Consider the following 17504-nt stretch of genomic DNA (forward strand, 5'->3'; position numbering starts at 1 on the left):
TCTCATCTTGAATTTAAAGTTTGAATCAATGGGGCACCTGGCTGGCTTAGTCAGTTAGAGCATGCGACTCTTAATCTTGAGGTTGTGAGTTTGAGCCCCACATTGGATGTAGAGATTACTTGAAAATAAAATCTCAAACAAATCAAAACAACAACAACAAAAAACCAACATAAAGTTTGAGCCAAAATGTCATTCTTGCTTTTCTTTCTTTTTTCCTTCCTTCCTTCCCTTTCTTCTTTCCTTTTCCAGACTACATTTTAAGCAATAAATATATCTTGCTAAACCATTTGCTTGGTGTCAGTACGATTTCTCCAAGCAAAAGTCTTGCAAATCAAGTTAGTTTTATGTGCAGATTCTTATAAAGAAGAAATAATGTCTACAGTCATCTAACATGATGATTTGTCAGTACTCAAAATAAGTCAGTTTTCCTGTAACAAGAATCTAATTAGTTTTGGAGTGCACTTTTTAAAAAATTTATTTTGAAAGAGAGTGGGGGAGGGACAGAGAGAGAGAGAGAGAGAGAGAGAATCCCAAGTCAACACCATGCTGTCAGTGCAGAACCCAACTGGAGGCTGGATCCCATTAACTGTGAGATCATGACCTGAGCAGAAATCAAGAGTTGGTCACTCAACTGACTGAGCCACCCAGGTGCCCCTAGAGTGCACTTTTAAAAACCATTTGTGTTTTTATGTGTTAATTTTTCATAACTTTTAGCTTTAAGTTTATTTATTTATTTTGAGACAGACAAAGAGAGCACATGTGCATGCAGGAGCATGCAAGTGGGGGAGGGGCAGAGAGAGACTCCCAAGCAGGCTCCACACTGTCAGCCGAAATCAATAGTCAGACGCTTAACCGACCAAGCCACCCAGGTGCCCCCATAACTTTTACCTTTGAAACCGTTTCTAACTTACAGAAAAATTGCAACACAACTAAAAGAATGCCCATAAATTCTTCACCTCTGTTCACCAATTGTTAAACATTTTGTCATATTTGTTTTCTTTCCCTCTCTCTCTCTATTTATTAAAATATATATATATATATATATATATATATATATTTCTGAATGATTTGAGAACAATGTTGCAGACATTATGCTCCTTTACTTCTAAATAATATAGTGGTTTTTTTCTAAGTATAAGGATAGTCTCTTACATAAATGTAATCAAAATCCAGACATTTAACTGGATGCCCCTTTACTTCTAAATAATATAGTGTATATTTTCTAAGTATAGCCTCTTACATAAATGTAATCAAAATCCACACATTTAACTGGATCTCCACCATAAAACTGTTATTTTCACCTTTGCAAAATTAGTAAGGAATCTGTAGAGAGATAGTTTAAGACTACTGTCTTGTTTCCCAACAAAGTTTTGCTCTTCAGTTTTCCTTTTCCTTAAGTCTTGCCTATAGATTGCACTTGGAAAAATACATTGCTAGCTTTCAGATTTCAGCCACTGTCTCTAATTTTCAGGTAGCATCATGAACCTTGCATGCATCTATCGTCCAGTTTTGTCCTTTGGGTTTAAAACTTATTAAAGAGCAAGTCCTATTTTAGTTGGTTCCTTTTTGTTGGCAAGATGCAACAGTAGGGCCAGCCTTTGAGGGGTGTTGCGGGGTACTATCATGAGAAAACATGGAGGTTGGAAATGGATCTGACCCTGCAGAGAACCATCAGGAACCCTAGAGGCGGCCTCAGAGCCCATTCTCACCACCCAGCCTGGAGGGCCCATCCTCCTGTCATTTTTCCTATCCTCCCTTCTCTGATCTCTGTTGAGATGAATGTTGACTGTTTTCATTCTTTTCTGTTCACACACCTTGTCATCTGACTCATAGCTTCTGCTTCCTCACAGCAAGGTCCCTCAAAAATTCAATTCTACCTTCTCTCTGTGGCTTTTAGTTCCAATTTCCACTGCCATTGACCTAATTGTCTCCCTTGTCTCTGCGTTGGGATCACTCATAGGGTGCTGGCTGCATGTAAGGATTGACCTCCTCTGGTCAGATGCTTCCCCAAGATTCTATTAGCTTGTTGGAGGTGGAGGTGGAGGGATACGTAGAGATGGTGGTGAGGTCATGTGTCTCCCTTGAGGGCTGCCTCGCCAGAGGGACTGTAGGTGTGGTGGACAGAGCTATCGACCTGGACAGTGGAAGTTATATTAGTACATCAGGTCAGAACACGTGATCTACCACTCTAGGGCTCTTTTCAGATAAGAGAGAAGCAGCCTGGAAGCTCTCATTTGAATGTCAAATGTTCCAATTTTCAGGATATCTTTAAGGTTGATGTGGATGTGCATTTTTAACTTAACAAATGTTTTCTGAACACCTTTCTGAGAAGAATATTTGAAAAATATATGTTCCAGAAAATGCTGGGACAGAAAATTACCATAATTCCCCCTCTGCCTTTAGAAACCCCAACATTTATTTCATTTTCCCTATTAATTTTTATTTTGAAAAATTTCAAACTCACTGGAAGGTTAAAAGAAAGTATCATGCTAAATTTATCAGTTGGTAATATTTTCTTTAATTTTCTTCCTTCCTCTCTCCCTCCCTTTCTCTCTCTTTCTCTCTCAGGCCATTTGAAAGTAGGTTATATAAGTTGTAGACATCATGAAACTTCGCCCCTAAATGCACGCCCCTAAATGGGCGTGCATTTCCCAAGAATAAGAGCACTTTCCTACATGACCAAAAAATCATCACCGCACCTAAGAAAATCAGCAATAATTCGATAGTATCATTTGTACATAATACCATCTGAAAGCACATTATTCAGTACCTCAGTTGTCTCAAATTTTTCTTTTAGAGATTTTTGAAAATCCAAAATCTACTCAAGGTACATGCATTACACTTGGTTATTATGCTTCTTTATTTACTTATTTATTTATTTTTATTATTATTTTTTTAATATATGAAATTTATTGTCAAATTGGTTTCCATACAACACCCAGTGCTCATCCCAAAAGGTGCCCTCCTCAATACCCATCTGCTTCTTTTTTTTTTTTTATGTTTATTTATTTTGAGAGACTGAGAGAGCGTGAGAGGGGGAAGGCAGAGAGAGAGGGAAAGAGAATCCCAAGCAGGTACCACACTGCCAGCGCAGACCCCGACGTGGGGCTTAGCCTCACGAACTGCAAGATCATGACCTGAGCCGAAATCACGAATGGATGCTTAACCAACGGAGCCACCCAGAAGCCCATTAAGCTTCTTACTCACTTGTAATCAAACCTTCCTCCTTTCTCCTCCACTGCCTTTTTTTTTTTAATTAAAAGAGTTTTTTTTTAATGTTTACTTATTTTTGAGAGAGAGAGAGAGACAGACAGATCACAAGCAGGGGGAGGGGTAGAGAGAGACAGAGACACAGAATCTGAAGCAGGCTCCAGGCTCTGAGCTGTCAGCACAGAGCCCAGTGCGGGGCTTGAACTCACCAACTGTGAGATCGTGACCTGAGCTGAAGTCGGATGCCACCCAGGCGCCACACCTCCACTGCCTTTCTTTATGTTTCAAGACTTTGACTTCTTCGAAGGGCCCAAGCCAGTTGTCTTATAGGATGATGTATAGCCTGGATCTGTCTGATTGTCCCCTCATGACTGGGTCCAGGGCAAACATTTTTGGCAAGCGTACTGCCAAGATGGGGCTCTGTGTTTCCCAGGGTGCCACATCTGGAGGCTCAGAGTGTCAGGTATTCTCACTACGGGAGATGCTAAGTTTGAACATTTGGTGAGGGCTCAAGTCACTTCAATTTTTTGCTACGATCAAAGAGACCAAAGCTGTTTGCCTGGGGCTTTCAAATACTTCTCGGTAGTAGGAATGATTTGAAGTGTTCACAGACTGGTGTTTCTGTTTTTTATTATCCATTCTCTGTGGTGTGTGACCAGCTGCCCTTCCCTCTCTCCCAGGACCCCAGGTGGGATTTGCTCTTTTCTTTTTAAACAAAGGCAGACTCCCTTCCTGTGGAACCCTCTAGCTAGCAACTGTACCTTTCTTCAAGGGTGTCAACGTCACACATTCACGCCCCACGCCCTGCCTCTAGAGATTTCCTCCCCTCAGGCCAATCTATAAATATTTGTTTCTGAGACCGGTACCTCTGAGAGTTACCATCTTTCTCCAAAGTCCTCTTTCTTTAAAGCATTTTCAGCTATTTGATTACTTTGAGGAGGAAATTCTCAATGACATGCTAATGTATGTATCACATTCTTAACACTGACTGATTGCGCCTTTAGCAAAGAGCGCGCAGTGTGCAGTCGCAGCTCTGGGGGCAGCGGCTAGAGTAGCAGCGGTGACGGGAGGTGGGGAGGTGAGAGTGTGGGAGTGAGGTGATATTCGGGGTGCCCCTGAATGTTAGAAATCCAGCATCCTTGCCTGAAAATGAAGCGGAGCTCTCCCACATTCATGTCAGGGTTACTCCTTAGCATTCCCAAACTTTTCGTACGAGGAGATCTTTTTATGGACAAAAATACCTGTAGACTAGCCTTTACTTGTGGTTGTGTTTCACTCCCAGCTGGTTAAGACGTTACATCATGACAGAAAGCTACTTGAAATGAATAACACTTAAAAAAAAAAAGTTTTATTTTTTTTTTATTAATACAGGAAAATCGACATGCATTTGGAAAACAAGCAGTGTACATATATGTTTAAGTGTCAGGGGGGTCTAATGATACTAAGTGTGCTGCTGCACCCCTGGATGATTTTGATTTTTGTGAGGACAGGGACATGGAAATTTCAGGACTTCCAGAAGCAGAGACCAGTCAAAAGATTTCACTCACCCTCTCCTTCTGTCCTTCGTAAAAGCAAGCAATCTCCCACACGTCCCCTTGCTGAAGCCATTCTTTGGACTGCATGCCGCCACCTTCTTCCACTAAAGGCGTCCTGAGCCCAGAACTGATGTGGTTGGATATGGAAAGCGCTCACCCAGCATACAGTCAAGCTGCTGCTGGCAGGATCGGGACACCCTGTCCAAAAGGAGTAAATGTTCCCACCCCTTTCAGCCCACAGGGCCACCTACTCAGTCTTCTTTGACCTTACTTGGCTCAGTGAAGCAGGACCTTTTCCCTCCTACCTTGTGGAAATAGAAAAAGCAAACAAGCACACTTTCTAAAACAAGGAGGAACTTTTACAGCTGACGGGCATTCTTCTTCCTCACTGTTCGTGTTCTCTTGCTGTAGAATACAGTCTCGATTCATGTTGTTTTTGTGAAGTGGATCGGTTTTCACCACTTATTTATGTTCATCTTAGGTATGAACAGAGAAAAAATAGGCAAAAAGCCATATTGTGTTTCTGCCTGAAAAGGAACACTGTGTAGGGTAGCCTGGCTGGCTCAGTCAGAAGAGCACGAGACTCTTGATCTCAGGGTCGTAAGTTTGAGCCCCACATTTGGCACAGAGATTACTTAAAATAAATAAATAAACTTTTTTTTTTAAAAAAAGGAACACTGTATGCACATGGGATTGATGTGGGTTGAGTCACAGTTTTCCATGATAACCAATTAGAATGCATAGTCTCAAGACCATTGGTTGCATAGGGGATGCCGTTGAGCATCGGAGGTCCTGATATTTCAAAGACTTCTAGGAGAAGTTTGTGATGACTGGACACAAACAGAATAGCTAGAAGATAAAGAAGAAATGTAAATTCAATACTACGAGGACTTCACTCTAACAGAAGGTAGGATTTATAATCTCAATATCTCCAACTCAAATGTGTTACAGACACAGTACAGTACTTACGTCCTGCTAGCACCTGAGTCAATAGTGCCTTGTCTTTGAAAGCTTTTCACTGATTAGAAGCTGACAATCTCTGGCATCAGCCATGATCAGGAAAACCGTGACTGGATAAGACATAGAGAGACCTTATAGAAATTATTAACTGAATAAAAGAATGTAGGATTGTAGATTCTATATAGAAGAGAACAGGACTTACCATTTTTTTTGCCTCTACACTTAGAAGGAACTGTTCAATTTTGTTACCTGGCTTAAGAAGATACGAGCTGAGTCTGTTAATGCCATCTGCCTCTCATGTCAGGATCTCAGCTTTCATATAGGGGAGTTTCCCGGTGGTCACCCAGACCAGGAGACGTCATACTTATTCAGACCCTACTTAGGGAATGATTTGCAGTTTCTTATGGCTCTGGTTCCTCTGTGGCTCCTCAGTGGTCATAGTCCATGAAATGGAAACCATGAATCCAGGACCTTTTAATTATAGTGAGGGGAGGTTCCAGGTTACCTCATTTAAATTATTAATTTCAAAGGGCGCCTGGGTAGCTCAGTCGGTTAAGCTTCTGACTTTGGCTCAGGTTATCATCTCACAGTTTGCGAGTTGGAGCCCCGTGTCGGCCTCTATGCTGACGGCTCAGAGCCTGGAGCCTGCTTCGGATTCTGTGTCTCCCTCTCTCTCTGCCCTCCCTCACTAGCGCTCTGTCTCTCTCTCTCTCTCTCAAAAATAAACATTAAAAATTTTTTTAAAGTATTAATGCCACACTCGTGTGTCCTCCATTATAATTATTTTCCTTTCCCTTCCCTTTCTCTACCCAAAGTGTAGTTGAGGTGATTTGGCTTAAAAAATGGATGTATTTTCTAGAAGATGCCAGAGAGATTGGAGTGAAGTGGGACAGTTACTTATTTGCCACCAGCTTAGATGCTCTCTTATAGCTCACCCAACTAAGGTTAATTGTGAGGAGGGGAAGCAGTCCTGTGCACACAGCAGAGGCTTCATGCGATTTCCAGTGAGATTTGCCATCCAAACTCATCTTGTACTCTTTGCAGCTCCATGGCTCTGAGGAATCCTTCTGCATACTCTTGGAATAGTGTTTCTCAACCTGACTGGTTGAGGAAGAATAAAAAGTCTTTTACTCTTTTCAGGGTCACTATATACCTTTTTTGTTTAGGACTGATCCAAAGCCATTCTCACTTACATCATTGTATCTGCCAGGGTCCAACCAGGAAACAGAAACACCCAGATTATTTGTTAAAGAGAAAATTTAGTGCAGGAAATTGGCTACACATGAAGAGGCTAAGAAGCTAACCAGCAAATAGACAATCAACCCAGAGGTTAGCAATTTCAGGAAGCTATGATCTTCCCTAGTAGGGGAAGGATAAAGTAGGGAAAGGATGGCGTTACTAGAGTCTAGGAGTCACCAATAGAAGCTCAAGGACTTCTCAGTCCAAGGCAGGGAGAGATGGAAAGATTCAATCCTCCTTCTGCTGTCTAACTTCCCATAGTTCCTCCCATTGACCAAACCAGCCGGAGGCCAGCTGACACCCAGAGCTTGGGAAATAGGCTTCGGAAGTCAGTTCCCTATGATACAGAGCAGGGTAAGGCATCTATCTGAGGACAAACAGCTCTCAACCAGCATAGTCTTCTGTTACTGGAATTAACCTTGTTCTGGAATTTATTAACATAGAATTTTTAATGCAATCTTCCTGCATGCCTTTCACACACCAGTTGGTATAATGATATATTCATTCTTACATCCAGATTTTTCATTCTTTTCCCTTCTTTGTGTAACTTGAATTACCTTGGAGATGACACGTAACAGCCACTCAACCAGCTCAATGGTGTTTGAAACTCATAAATAATAATTATGTCATTAACTACCTTCACAGTTAATGAAGCACTTTCACATATACTGGTTGATCTCATAAAAACTCTGAATAGTTATTATTATCCCCATTTTATGGATATCGGAGTCTTGGAGACTTTATATGAATTGCTTGGAGGCTTTATATGAAGTCTGCTTGGAGACTTTATATGAATTGAAAAACAAATCCTGGAGCCAGAATTCAAACCCTGGTCTGTCTGGCTCTAAATCTGATAATTTTTCCATGCTGCCTCATGAAAGAAGGAGTTGCCCAGAGGGAACAACAGTAGTTTTTCTGGGCTGGTTGGCTGATTTTAGGAGGAAGGAGAAAATATATTTTAAATTTGCAAAAATTTTCTCATTGACCCAGAAATTAAAATTATGCTCAGGGCATGACTTCGGGCCTAACATTCCAGTCTAAAGAATTATATTCTCCCTGAAGAAATCACAATCTTTCCCTGTACATATCTAGATTTGGCATTTCAGTATAAATTGAAATGGCTGTTCTAGAAGGGTCATTGTCACAGCAGCATGTACCATCCCAAGCCTGACAGAGGGGGTGAGGGAGGAAGGCAGTGGGGAAAGTCCTTGGTTTCCATTTCCCTGTCTGTTTTCAATAAAATATAGGACACCCAGTGAAATTTGAATGTCAGGTAAACAATGAATTTCTTTAGTGTAAGTATGTGCCAAATATTGCATGGGACATATTTGCACTAAAAAGTTATTTATTGTTTATCTTACATTCAAATGGCATCTCGTAATTTGCTAAGTCTGGCAGCCTTATTTCCAGTTGGGCAGTGATCCCAAGGTTGTTTTGTGTGTGTGTGTGTGTGTGTGTGTGTGTGTGTCCTGTGCAGATCCTAAGGACAAAGCCCATATGGCTCTGCTTCTGCCATCTGTGCCCTGTACATGCCATGAGGTAGTGCTTCCTGCACAGGTGCAGAAATGGAAGGAGGGCCGGGAAGGGGATTCCCAGTGTCCAGCAAATACTGATGAATTCTCAATTGGAGGTTCCCTTTGTGGTAAGGAGCGCTGACCTGACCTGAAGTGAAGGTTAAAGTTGATTTACCTGGTTTCGCTTTGCTTTTCTGTTAGTCTGTTTTCACTGGTGAGTATTAAAATCTGACCATGAAGTTAAAGTTAGCCTCAGAAATGTGTAAACTTATTCAAAGAAAGAGGAAGAGGAAGGGGCCCAAGATGGCCTGGGTGTGTGAGGCAGAAAGGTCTGTGGGTCCCATGGAATGGGTGAGGAGGTTCATTTCAGTGCTGGTGCTGCTGGCCTAGGAGAAGCCTAGGGAGCAGGCCCTGTGGTCCCTTCTGGGGAGATGTCAAGGAGAGGATGGAGCAGAAGAAATGCTGGGGCCAGGCACTTGCATCTGTTTGTGAGGAAGCAGAGCTGAGAAAGGAATGTCACTGGGCTATAAGCCCTCCCAATAGGAGGGCAGTCAGTTCAACAGCGCCCTCAGGGAGAGAAATTATGCTGGTTACTCATCCTGGAGCTCAGGGAAGGGGACCTCGGTGGGGGCTGCTCTCAGCCCTGCTACTAAGTTGATCTGGAACCTTAAATAAGCCCTTAGTGTCTCTGGGCCTTTGAATGTTCTCCTGTAAAAATGCAATGGCAGAGAATATAATATATTTCCATTATGGTTTTGCTTAGTTCTAAAATTATATTGGTATATGTATAATTTTAAGCCTTCTCATGGTTCCTGTTCTGTGTTCACTGGCCAGGTAAGAGGGCTGGCAACCACACTTCATCAATAATCCTTATTATACCTGAAGATTACTTTTCATTTGCCCCTTAGTTTTTTTCTCTTATTCAGGCAAACTATCAAAGTCCTTTTTTGCAAAAGGTTGTATTCAAATGAGTCAAAACCAATGAGACCTACCCTCCTAAAAGCCTCATGTCAACACAGCAATTAGTAACTCTACAGGACCAGAAGCTACAATTAGTATTTCAATCCCGGTTCACCATTCTTTTGTTCATTCATTCATTCATTCATTCATGCAGCAAATATTTACTGAGTTCAGGCAATGCATCAGGCAGATTTGAGCTTTGGGAGGAAAACTTCAACAGAACTACAAAATGTGGCAAACTCTGGGTGACCTGAGATCCGGTTCCTCAAGTCCTTTGCCTCTCTCTTCTGTTGGTGGGCTCTTAGAAGTTTCAGTATTCAGCCACCTGTCCATCAAGTGGTAGAGGCAAAACAAAAATAAGTTCTTGTCAACAGTTGTAGTGAAAGGTTGAAAGTATTGGCTAACTTGAGGTATTTGAATGATCTGTGGGTTTCCACCTCCCGATAGCTGTGGGCCTCTAAGACCAGACATAGCTGGGAACTGGCTCCTTCTACCAAGAGTGCAAAGCAGCCCTCTGGGATGTCCTTCTCTTACTCACTTCTTCCTTGCCCTCTGTCCACAGTGCTGCACTTGAGATGGAGTTACTGCCCCTCTGGCTGTGCCTGGGTTTTCACTTCTTGACAGTGGAATGGAGGAATCAAAGTGGAATGGCCACGGCAGCTTCCCAAGGGGGCTGCGAGTTGGTGAGTTTTCCAGGAAACTCTGTCTGTTGGTTTTGTCCTGACAGGGTCTGGTCTATTGGAAGACTGATGTATTGTCAGTCAAAGAGGGCAGGGAATGAAAGAGTCTGAATCACTCTGTAGCTGCCTAGCATGAGGCCATGTGCAAGCTGCTCCTTAACCAAAGGTTCAGATGACACCTGAGAAAGACCAGGCAGTCCCTGCCCATCTTCCTCATACCTGCTGAAGCCAGGAGGCCCCAGAGACAGGCACAGGTTAGTCACCTGAAACAAGAGCACCCTGTTAAAAATCTGGATGATTGAGCTCTACTAATGGTATCAGAATCCCTGAGTAGGGCGTAGTAAAATTGGATAAGCCCTGACTCAGCTTGTATATGAGCCAATAGCAAATGCTCAAACAGCTGTACTGCAGAGCAACATTCTTGATCACATTCAGGCTGAAGACGATCAAGGGAGTGGATATCTGAGCTTTTACAGTTTACCCTCTCCAGGGCTTTCAGCCTCTATCTGGAAACAGATCTGGCTCATAACAACGGGGCACATTTCTGGAAAATTTCCCCCTTGCCTATAAGTCAAAAGTCTGCTTGAGAAACATATATTTCCTAAACATTCCTTGAGTCCTATTATATACTAGGTACTAGAAAGACAAATTGGATGTCGGGGTTAATACCTACAATCAGAATTGTATTCTTAAAGCTGATAAATTTAAAAAACCCAGTTGGTCATGGTTCTTAACCACCTTTAGTAACCTCTGACCACTATGCTGTAGTATACTCTAGTACAGAGTGGGGGTTATGAGCCAGACCAGGTTTCAATCCCAGCTTGGGGCACCTGGGTGGCTAAGTCGGTTAAGCGTCTGACTTCGGTTCAGGTGGTGATCTCACAGTTTGTGGGTTCGGGCCCCGCGATGAGCTCTGCGCTAACAGCTCAGAGCCTGGAGCCTGCTTCAGATTCTGTGTCTCCCTCTCTCTCTGCCCCTCCCCTGCTCGTGCTCTGTCTCTCTGTGTCTCTCTCAAAAGTAAATAAACATTAAAAAAAAATTTAAATCCCAGCTTGCTAGCCGGTGACATGGGGGGAGGGGGGGCGCGCTCTGTGTCTCAGTTTCCTCATCTGTAAAATATAGAATAGTGGCACCAACCAATAATACCATAACACTGCATTGCTATGATGATTAAATGAGCTAGTGTATATAAAGCACTCAGAACAGGGCCTTGTTTGTACTAAGAGCTATGTGTTTTATCTGTCATTATTGTTGTTAGTCTCTGTTACTACAGACTTCCATTAATTCCTTACAGAGGCTATTAAAAATTAACTGCAGGGCCGCCTGGGTGGCTCAGCTGGTGAAGCATCTAAATCTTGATTTTTGGCTCAGGTCATGATCTCATGGTTCATGGGATTGAGCCCCACATCGGGCTCCGTGCTGACAGCTCTCGCTCTCTCTCTCTCAAAATAAATAAATAAATAAATATTTAAAAACAACATTTAAAGGTTAACTTCACAGTAGCTAAATCAAGAGGGAATCAGAAAGTATGAGTTCTTTGATAGCCTTTCAGGGTTCAGGCTAGACTGCCGGTCTGACCCTCTCCAGCCTGGTGGGCAAGAGCAGGGGTCAGCTGCCAGGGGGTTCAAAGAGTGGATCACCCATGGCTCTTGGAAGGCTGAGAGTTTGAGGGTCCAGGTATCTCCGGTGCCCTGCCTTGCCTAAGCCACATGTTATCATAAAGTGGACATGGTGAGATTTTCTTGGGCTCTGACAGCCACATCATCCTTTTGCAGCTTTTTGGTGGGGCCGCAGGGAATTGCAGAGGTTGACCCAATGCTTACAACAGCTGTGGTGAGACAGGGTCTCGTGACTTGAGGAAAGCCCCTCACCACAACATTCTCCAGAGAGTCCCTGTCAGGGGGAGACCAACACTTACACAAATAAAGAAATGCACCTTGTTTCTGCATGGAGGGATTCAATTTTGTAAAGATGTCAGTTATCCCCTAATTAACCCATAATTGTAATGTAATCCCTGTCAAAATTCCAAAGACTTTTGAGGGGAGGGGAAGTGTGAAAGGAACTTGGCAAATTCACTCTGACGTTCATCTGGAAATTAAAAACAACTCAAACGTGCAACAACAGAGATTAATTAATCATATCTTGCTAATCATTATAGCTAACATTTATTAAGCTCTTATGCGCCAGGTTGTGTATTAAGTGTTTTACGTAAACAATCACAAGGAAAAAAAAAAAGCCCCTATGAGAAAATTACAAGTATAATTTCCATGTTACAGGTGGAGTAATGAAGGTCCTGACTGGTCAGGTAACCAGCCCAAAGTCACCCATTTGATAAAAAGCAGAACCAAACTGATCTGACCCTAGAACTCTTGCCTTTAGCCACCGTGCTATTCATGCAAAAAACTGATATAGAGTTATATAACAGGATGTGATCAAATGTATTTTTATTGCCAAGACGCTATGTCTATACATTATCAAAGGTGGTAAAAGTAGATCACTGGACAGTTTGCAGAGTATGGGCTCATTAAAAAACTTTTTTTTTTCAGGGCGCCTGGGTGGCGCAGTCGGTTAAGCGTCCGACTTCAGCCAGGTCACGATCTCGCGGTCCGTGAGTTCGAGCCCCGCGTCGGGCTCTGGGCTGATGGCTCAGAGCCTGGAGCCTGTTTCCGATTCTGTGTCTCCCTCTCTCGCTGCCCCTCCCCCGTTCATGCTCTGTCTCTCTCTGTCCCAAAAATAAATGAACGTTGAAAAAAAAATTAAAAAAAAAAACAAAAACAAAACTTTTTTTTCAACAAGCACTGACTTGGGCATTAGAAGTTCTGGACTCCTGTCCCTGCAATGCCACTGGCTCTTTGCTTCGCTCCAGACCCCACTTCTCTGTACAATTCAGGGAGATGTTGAGGACTAAAGTCCTTTTAAGCTGTAATATTTATCAACCCAGAATGTAGAGGAGCGTCCCAGGCAAAACTCCTTTGGGTGACATGAAGATGCCACAGCATGTTGGTTGTTTTGTGCTAACCCTGTTGGACACACAGGTGTTAGGGTAATAGCGATAACAATACAATAGCGACCGTTTACATTAATGGTGTTTGCTGTGTGTCAGGCTCTGTGCAGCCTCTCACCTAATCTCACTGCAATCCTCTGGGCTAGCTACTCTCTATCTTCATCTCCGTTTTTTCAGAGGAAATAACAGACTTAGGTTAAGTTACTTGCCCAAGGTCGTGTAGGAAACAAATGGCAGAGGTGGGATTCAAACCCGGATTCAAACCGACAGACAGCCCTGGTCCTCAGTCCTTCTCACAGTCGAAACCAAACTGCAAGCACAGTTGTCACCACGCAGAACCCACGACACAGGTGCTCAGATTTTCTCTGACGTGAGGTGTGTTTTAAGTGAGGCCTGGAACTCAGCTCCTAGCTGACTGTTTCAATGTGAAGGTAAAGAACAAAGAAAAGTTCCCTTTTGTTCCACATTTTCCTAGCCTCCTTTTTTTTTTTTTTTTTTAAATTATGATCTCTAGAGTCACTCTCAGAAGCTGCGGTAAAAGTCAAGTGGATGAGTCACATTTCTGTACATAAACTTGTCTGCCTCCGAGGCCCTCCTCTCTGCTGACCAGTGTCTGTCTGATCCTAGGTTGATGGAGTAGCCAATTGCCGAGGGCAGAACCTTGCATCAGTGCCCAGCGATCTCCCTCCCTACTCCCAGATGCTCATCCTGGATGCCAACCCGCTTAAGATCCTGTGGAACCGTTCCCTCCAGCACTACCCTCTCCTGGAGAGCCTCAGTCTGCACAGGTGCCACCTGGAGCGCATCGGCCGCGGCGCCTTCCAAGGGCAGGCCCGTCTGCGCAGCCTGGAGCTGCCCGACAACTCTCTCTCAGAGAACTACAAGGAGACAGCGGCTGCCTTCCACCACCTGCAGGCTCTGCAGAGGCTGGACTTGTCAGGGAACTCCCTGACAGAAGACATGGTGGCCCTCATGCTCCAGAACCTCTCTTCGCTGGAGGCTGTGTCCCTGGCGAGGAACACCATTATGAGGCTCGACGACTCTGTCTTTGAGGGCCTGGGGCACCTCAGGGAGCTGGATTTGCAGAGAAACTACATCTTTGAGATTGAGGGTGGCGCTTTCGATGGCTTGACTGAGCTGAGACACCTCAACCTGGCCTATAACAACCTCCCTTGCATCGTGGACTTCAGCCTCACACAGCTACGGTTCCTCAACGTCAGCTACAACGTCCTGGAATGGTTCCTGGCGTCAGGGGGAGAGGCTGCCTTTGAGCTGGAGATGCTGGACCTCTCCCACAATCAGCTGCTCTTTTTCCCACTCTTGCCCCAGTGCAGCAAGTTGCACACGCTCCTGCTACGGGACAACAACATGGGCTTCTACGGGGACCTGTACAACACCTCTTCGCCGCGGGAGATGGTGGCCCAGTTCCTCCTTGTGGATGGCAATGTGACCAACATCACCACCGTCAACCTCTGGGAAGAGTTTGCGTCCAGTGACCTTGCGGACCTACGCTTCCTGGATATGAGCCAGAACCAGTTCCAATACCTGCCTGATGGCTTCCTAAAGAAAATGCCTTCCCTCTCCCACCTGAACCTCAATCAGAATTGCCTGATGACGCTCCACATCCGAGAGCACGAGCCCCCAGGGGCGCTCACTGAGCTGGACCTGAGCCAGAACCAGCTGTCAGAGCTGCACTTGGCCCCGGGGCTCCCCGGCTGCCTGAGGAGCCTCCGGTCATTCAACTTGAGCTCCAATCAGCTCATGGGTATCCCCACTGGCCTTTTTGCTGATGCCAGTAACCTCACTACAATTGACATGAGCCACAATCAGATCTCACTTTGTCCCCAGCCGGCTGGCTTGGACCTCCCGGCCCCCCCAAGCTGTGTGGATTTTAGGAACGTGGCGTCTTTGAGGAGCCTCTCTCTCAAGGGCTGCGGGCTGGGGGCATTACAAGACTGCTCGTTCCAGGGGACTGCCCTCACCCACTTAGACCTGTCTGGCAACTGGGGGGTTCTGAATGGGACCGTCGCCCCTCTCCGGGGCATCGCCCCCACGTTACAGGTCCTGTCTCTGAGGAATGTGGGCCTCAGTTCTAGCTTCAGGGAGTTGGACTTCTCTGGGTTTGGGAATCTGAGAGACTTGGATCTGTCAGGGAATTCTTTGACCAGTTTCCCACGGTTCAGGGGCAGCCTGACCCTGCAGACCCTGGATCTCCGCCGAAACTCGCTCACAGCCCTTCCCCAGGGAGCCGTGTCCGAGCAGCTCACGAGAAGTCTGCGGACCATCTACCTCAGTCAGAATCCGTATGACTGCTGTGGGGTGGAGGGCTGGGGGTCCCTGCAGCGCCTGTACGCCATTGCCGATTCGGCCATGGTCACTTGCAACCTCTCCTCCAAGGTCATTCGCCTGATTGAGCTGCCCGGAGGCGTGCCTCAGGACTGCAAATGGGAGCGGGTGGACATGGGCCTGCTGTACCTCGTGCTCATTCTTCCCAGCTGCCTCACCCTGCTGGTGGCCTGCACCGTCATCTTCCTCACTTTCAAGAAGCCCCTGCTTCGGGTCGTCAAGAGCCGCTGCCACTGGTCTTCCATATACTGACCTGGCCACGTGCCGAGATTAGAAATGGGGTCTGTGCGTGGAAGAACCCGTTCTCTGCCAGGTTTCCGGATCTGCCGCAGAGAACAAATCCAGTGAATTGAGGTTTAAGTGAAAGTTTAAAATGTTTCCAGCCCTTAGTTGCCCCACGTTCTTTTTCCATCGTTGTGAATCGTCCTCATCATCCTGGTAAAATATTTATTAAGTGATGTTCTGTGGAAATAAAACACGTGTCTCACAAATATTTTTTAAATCAAACTCGCCTTGTGTTTTTTCTTTCTTTAATGTCTTTTGGTAGTTTCACTGAGATTACTTTGCAGTGTCCTTCCCTTGGTGACATCCATGGAGCTGGCTAGAAAGGGTGCCAGTTCAGGCAAAAACAACCCCAAGAGCATGTCCTGTGGGTGGCGAGAGACAGTGCCCTGGGGGCTCCCCAGTTCACCAAGAACAAGAATTTCAGAGCAGAGCCGGGAGTCTGAGGTGAGAATTCTCACCTCTTGTCTTGGCTTGCATTGTCGCTGCAGCCAGAGCGGTCCTGTCTGAGTGCCCTGGGCTCACACCTGTGGTCTCTGCAGGCAGGCATGACCCTTTCATGGAAAAAAGAGAACAACACCTGGGCCCTGAGTTCATTCGTGTAGTGAACTGAACACCAGGCGCAGCTCTTGTTTGAGGGAAAGTGAAGAGAAATGTAGAAAGGAGCGACTTCTGCTAACTTGCAGGCAGCCCCCACTCTTCACAAAAACCACAGACAACTACTCAGCCGACTTTGAGTATATGTGCACTCACTACATTCCTAGTTTCCTTCGCCTCCTTCCCTCAGCGAACAGGGAACGATTTCTGTGCTCCTCTGTGGGGAAAAGACAATGAAGACACAGGCCTCGCCCTTTCGGTAGTTTAGAATTTATGCTGTCCTTGCACTTTTTATCCCTGTTTATCAAATCATAAAGGGGCTACATGCAGGGGTGGGGGGGAGGGGGGAGGAGGTGGGGAGAGGATGGAAATCCCACGAGTTGATTACTATTACCGTGAAGACTACATGTCAGCAGAAATGTTTAGGCAAATCAGAGAGATAAAAACAGTGGTCTTAATTTGACAAAGCAGAAACTTCCCTTGGCCGCTCTACAAGGGCAGAAAAGGCCGTTCCAGTCAGGCTCCGCACCCAAGCACTGTGTCAGCCTGTGTTAGATGTTGCCGGCACTGCCCCTCCATCTCCTGCCATTGTGTCCCTCTCCAGCCGGCACTGTCCCAGCCTCGAGCCTCGTATGTCCCTCAGGTCGCCTTGAAGCCTCCGTCCGGCGCTGTCCTGGGCGAGCCCCGTCACCCCAAGTCCATAAGACCAGCCGCCCCTAATTTCTTCCCGCATCAACACAAACACTTTTTCCCCGGGATTCTGCTGTTTCCCAGGGTGACAACCAGCTAATTAGACAAATGAGTCTATCTGCGGCTTGTACATTTACGGTTTCTCTTGAGTTCACGTGTCACCCCTCCTATCAGTTCATGATCTTAGTTTCTTGCAACTGAAGATGACTCTGTCTGATTTAAGCAGCATGGGGGTTCAGTAAAGGGATACTGGGAAGCTCTGGACTCTCTGGGAAGGCTGAGGGACAGAGCTGGGAAATGGGCAGAGACCCGGATGCTGCTACACAGCCGTTCTGACTGCAGCCCAATTCATGCCACAGACAATAAATGTGAAGACATGACTGCGGCCACCCCTTTACTGCTGGGCACCACAGTTTGCCCTGCCGCCACTGACTGCTCTGGACAGGGCCACTGCCACAGCTGCCACCCACTGCCAAAATACGTGGCC

General features: G+C 45.4%; 1 protein-coding gene across 2 annotated transcripts in view; it reads left to right on the top strand.

The window, feature by feature from the left end:
• The window catches only part of NRROS (negative regulator of reactive oxygen species), a 29145-nt gene extending 13190 nt beyond the window's left edge, over nt 1-15955 (top strand). The window contains exons 2-3 of one of the 2 annotated variants that reach the window (XM_040484861.1): nt 9981-10101; nt 13730-15955. In XM_040484861.1, the coding sequence (XP_040340795.1) occupies nt 9994-10101; nt 13730-15700 (2079 nt within the window). In that variant the 5' untranslated portion in view covers nt 9981-9993 and the 3' untranslated portion in view covers nt 15701-15955. The remainder of the gene's footprint in view (nt 1-9980; nt 10102-13729) is intronic. The other variant, XM_040484862.1, reaches the window with a different exon arrangement.
• Nucleotides 15956-17504: the final 1549 nt, after the last annotated feature.

This window comes from Herpailurus yagouaroundi, unplaced genomic scaffold (assembly GCF_014898765.1).
Source record: "Herpailurus yagouaroundi ecotype Mexico unplaced genomic scaffold, PumYag 162, whole genome shotgun sequence".
NCBI lineage: Eukaryota > Metazoa > Chordata > Mammalia > Carnivora > Felidae > Herpailurus > Herpailurus yagouaroundi.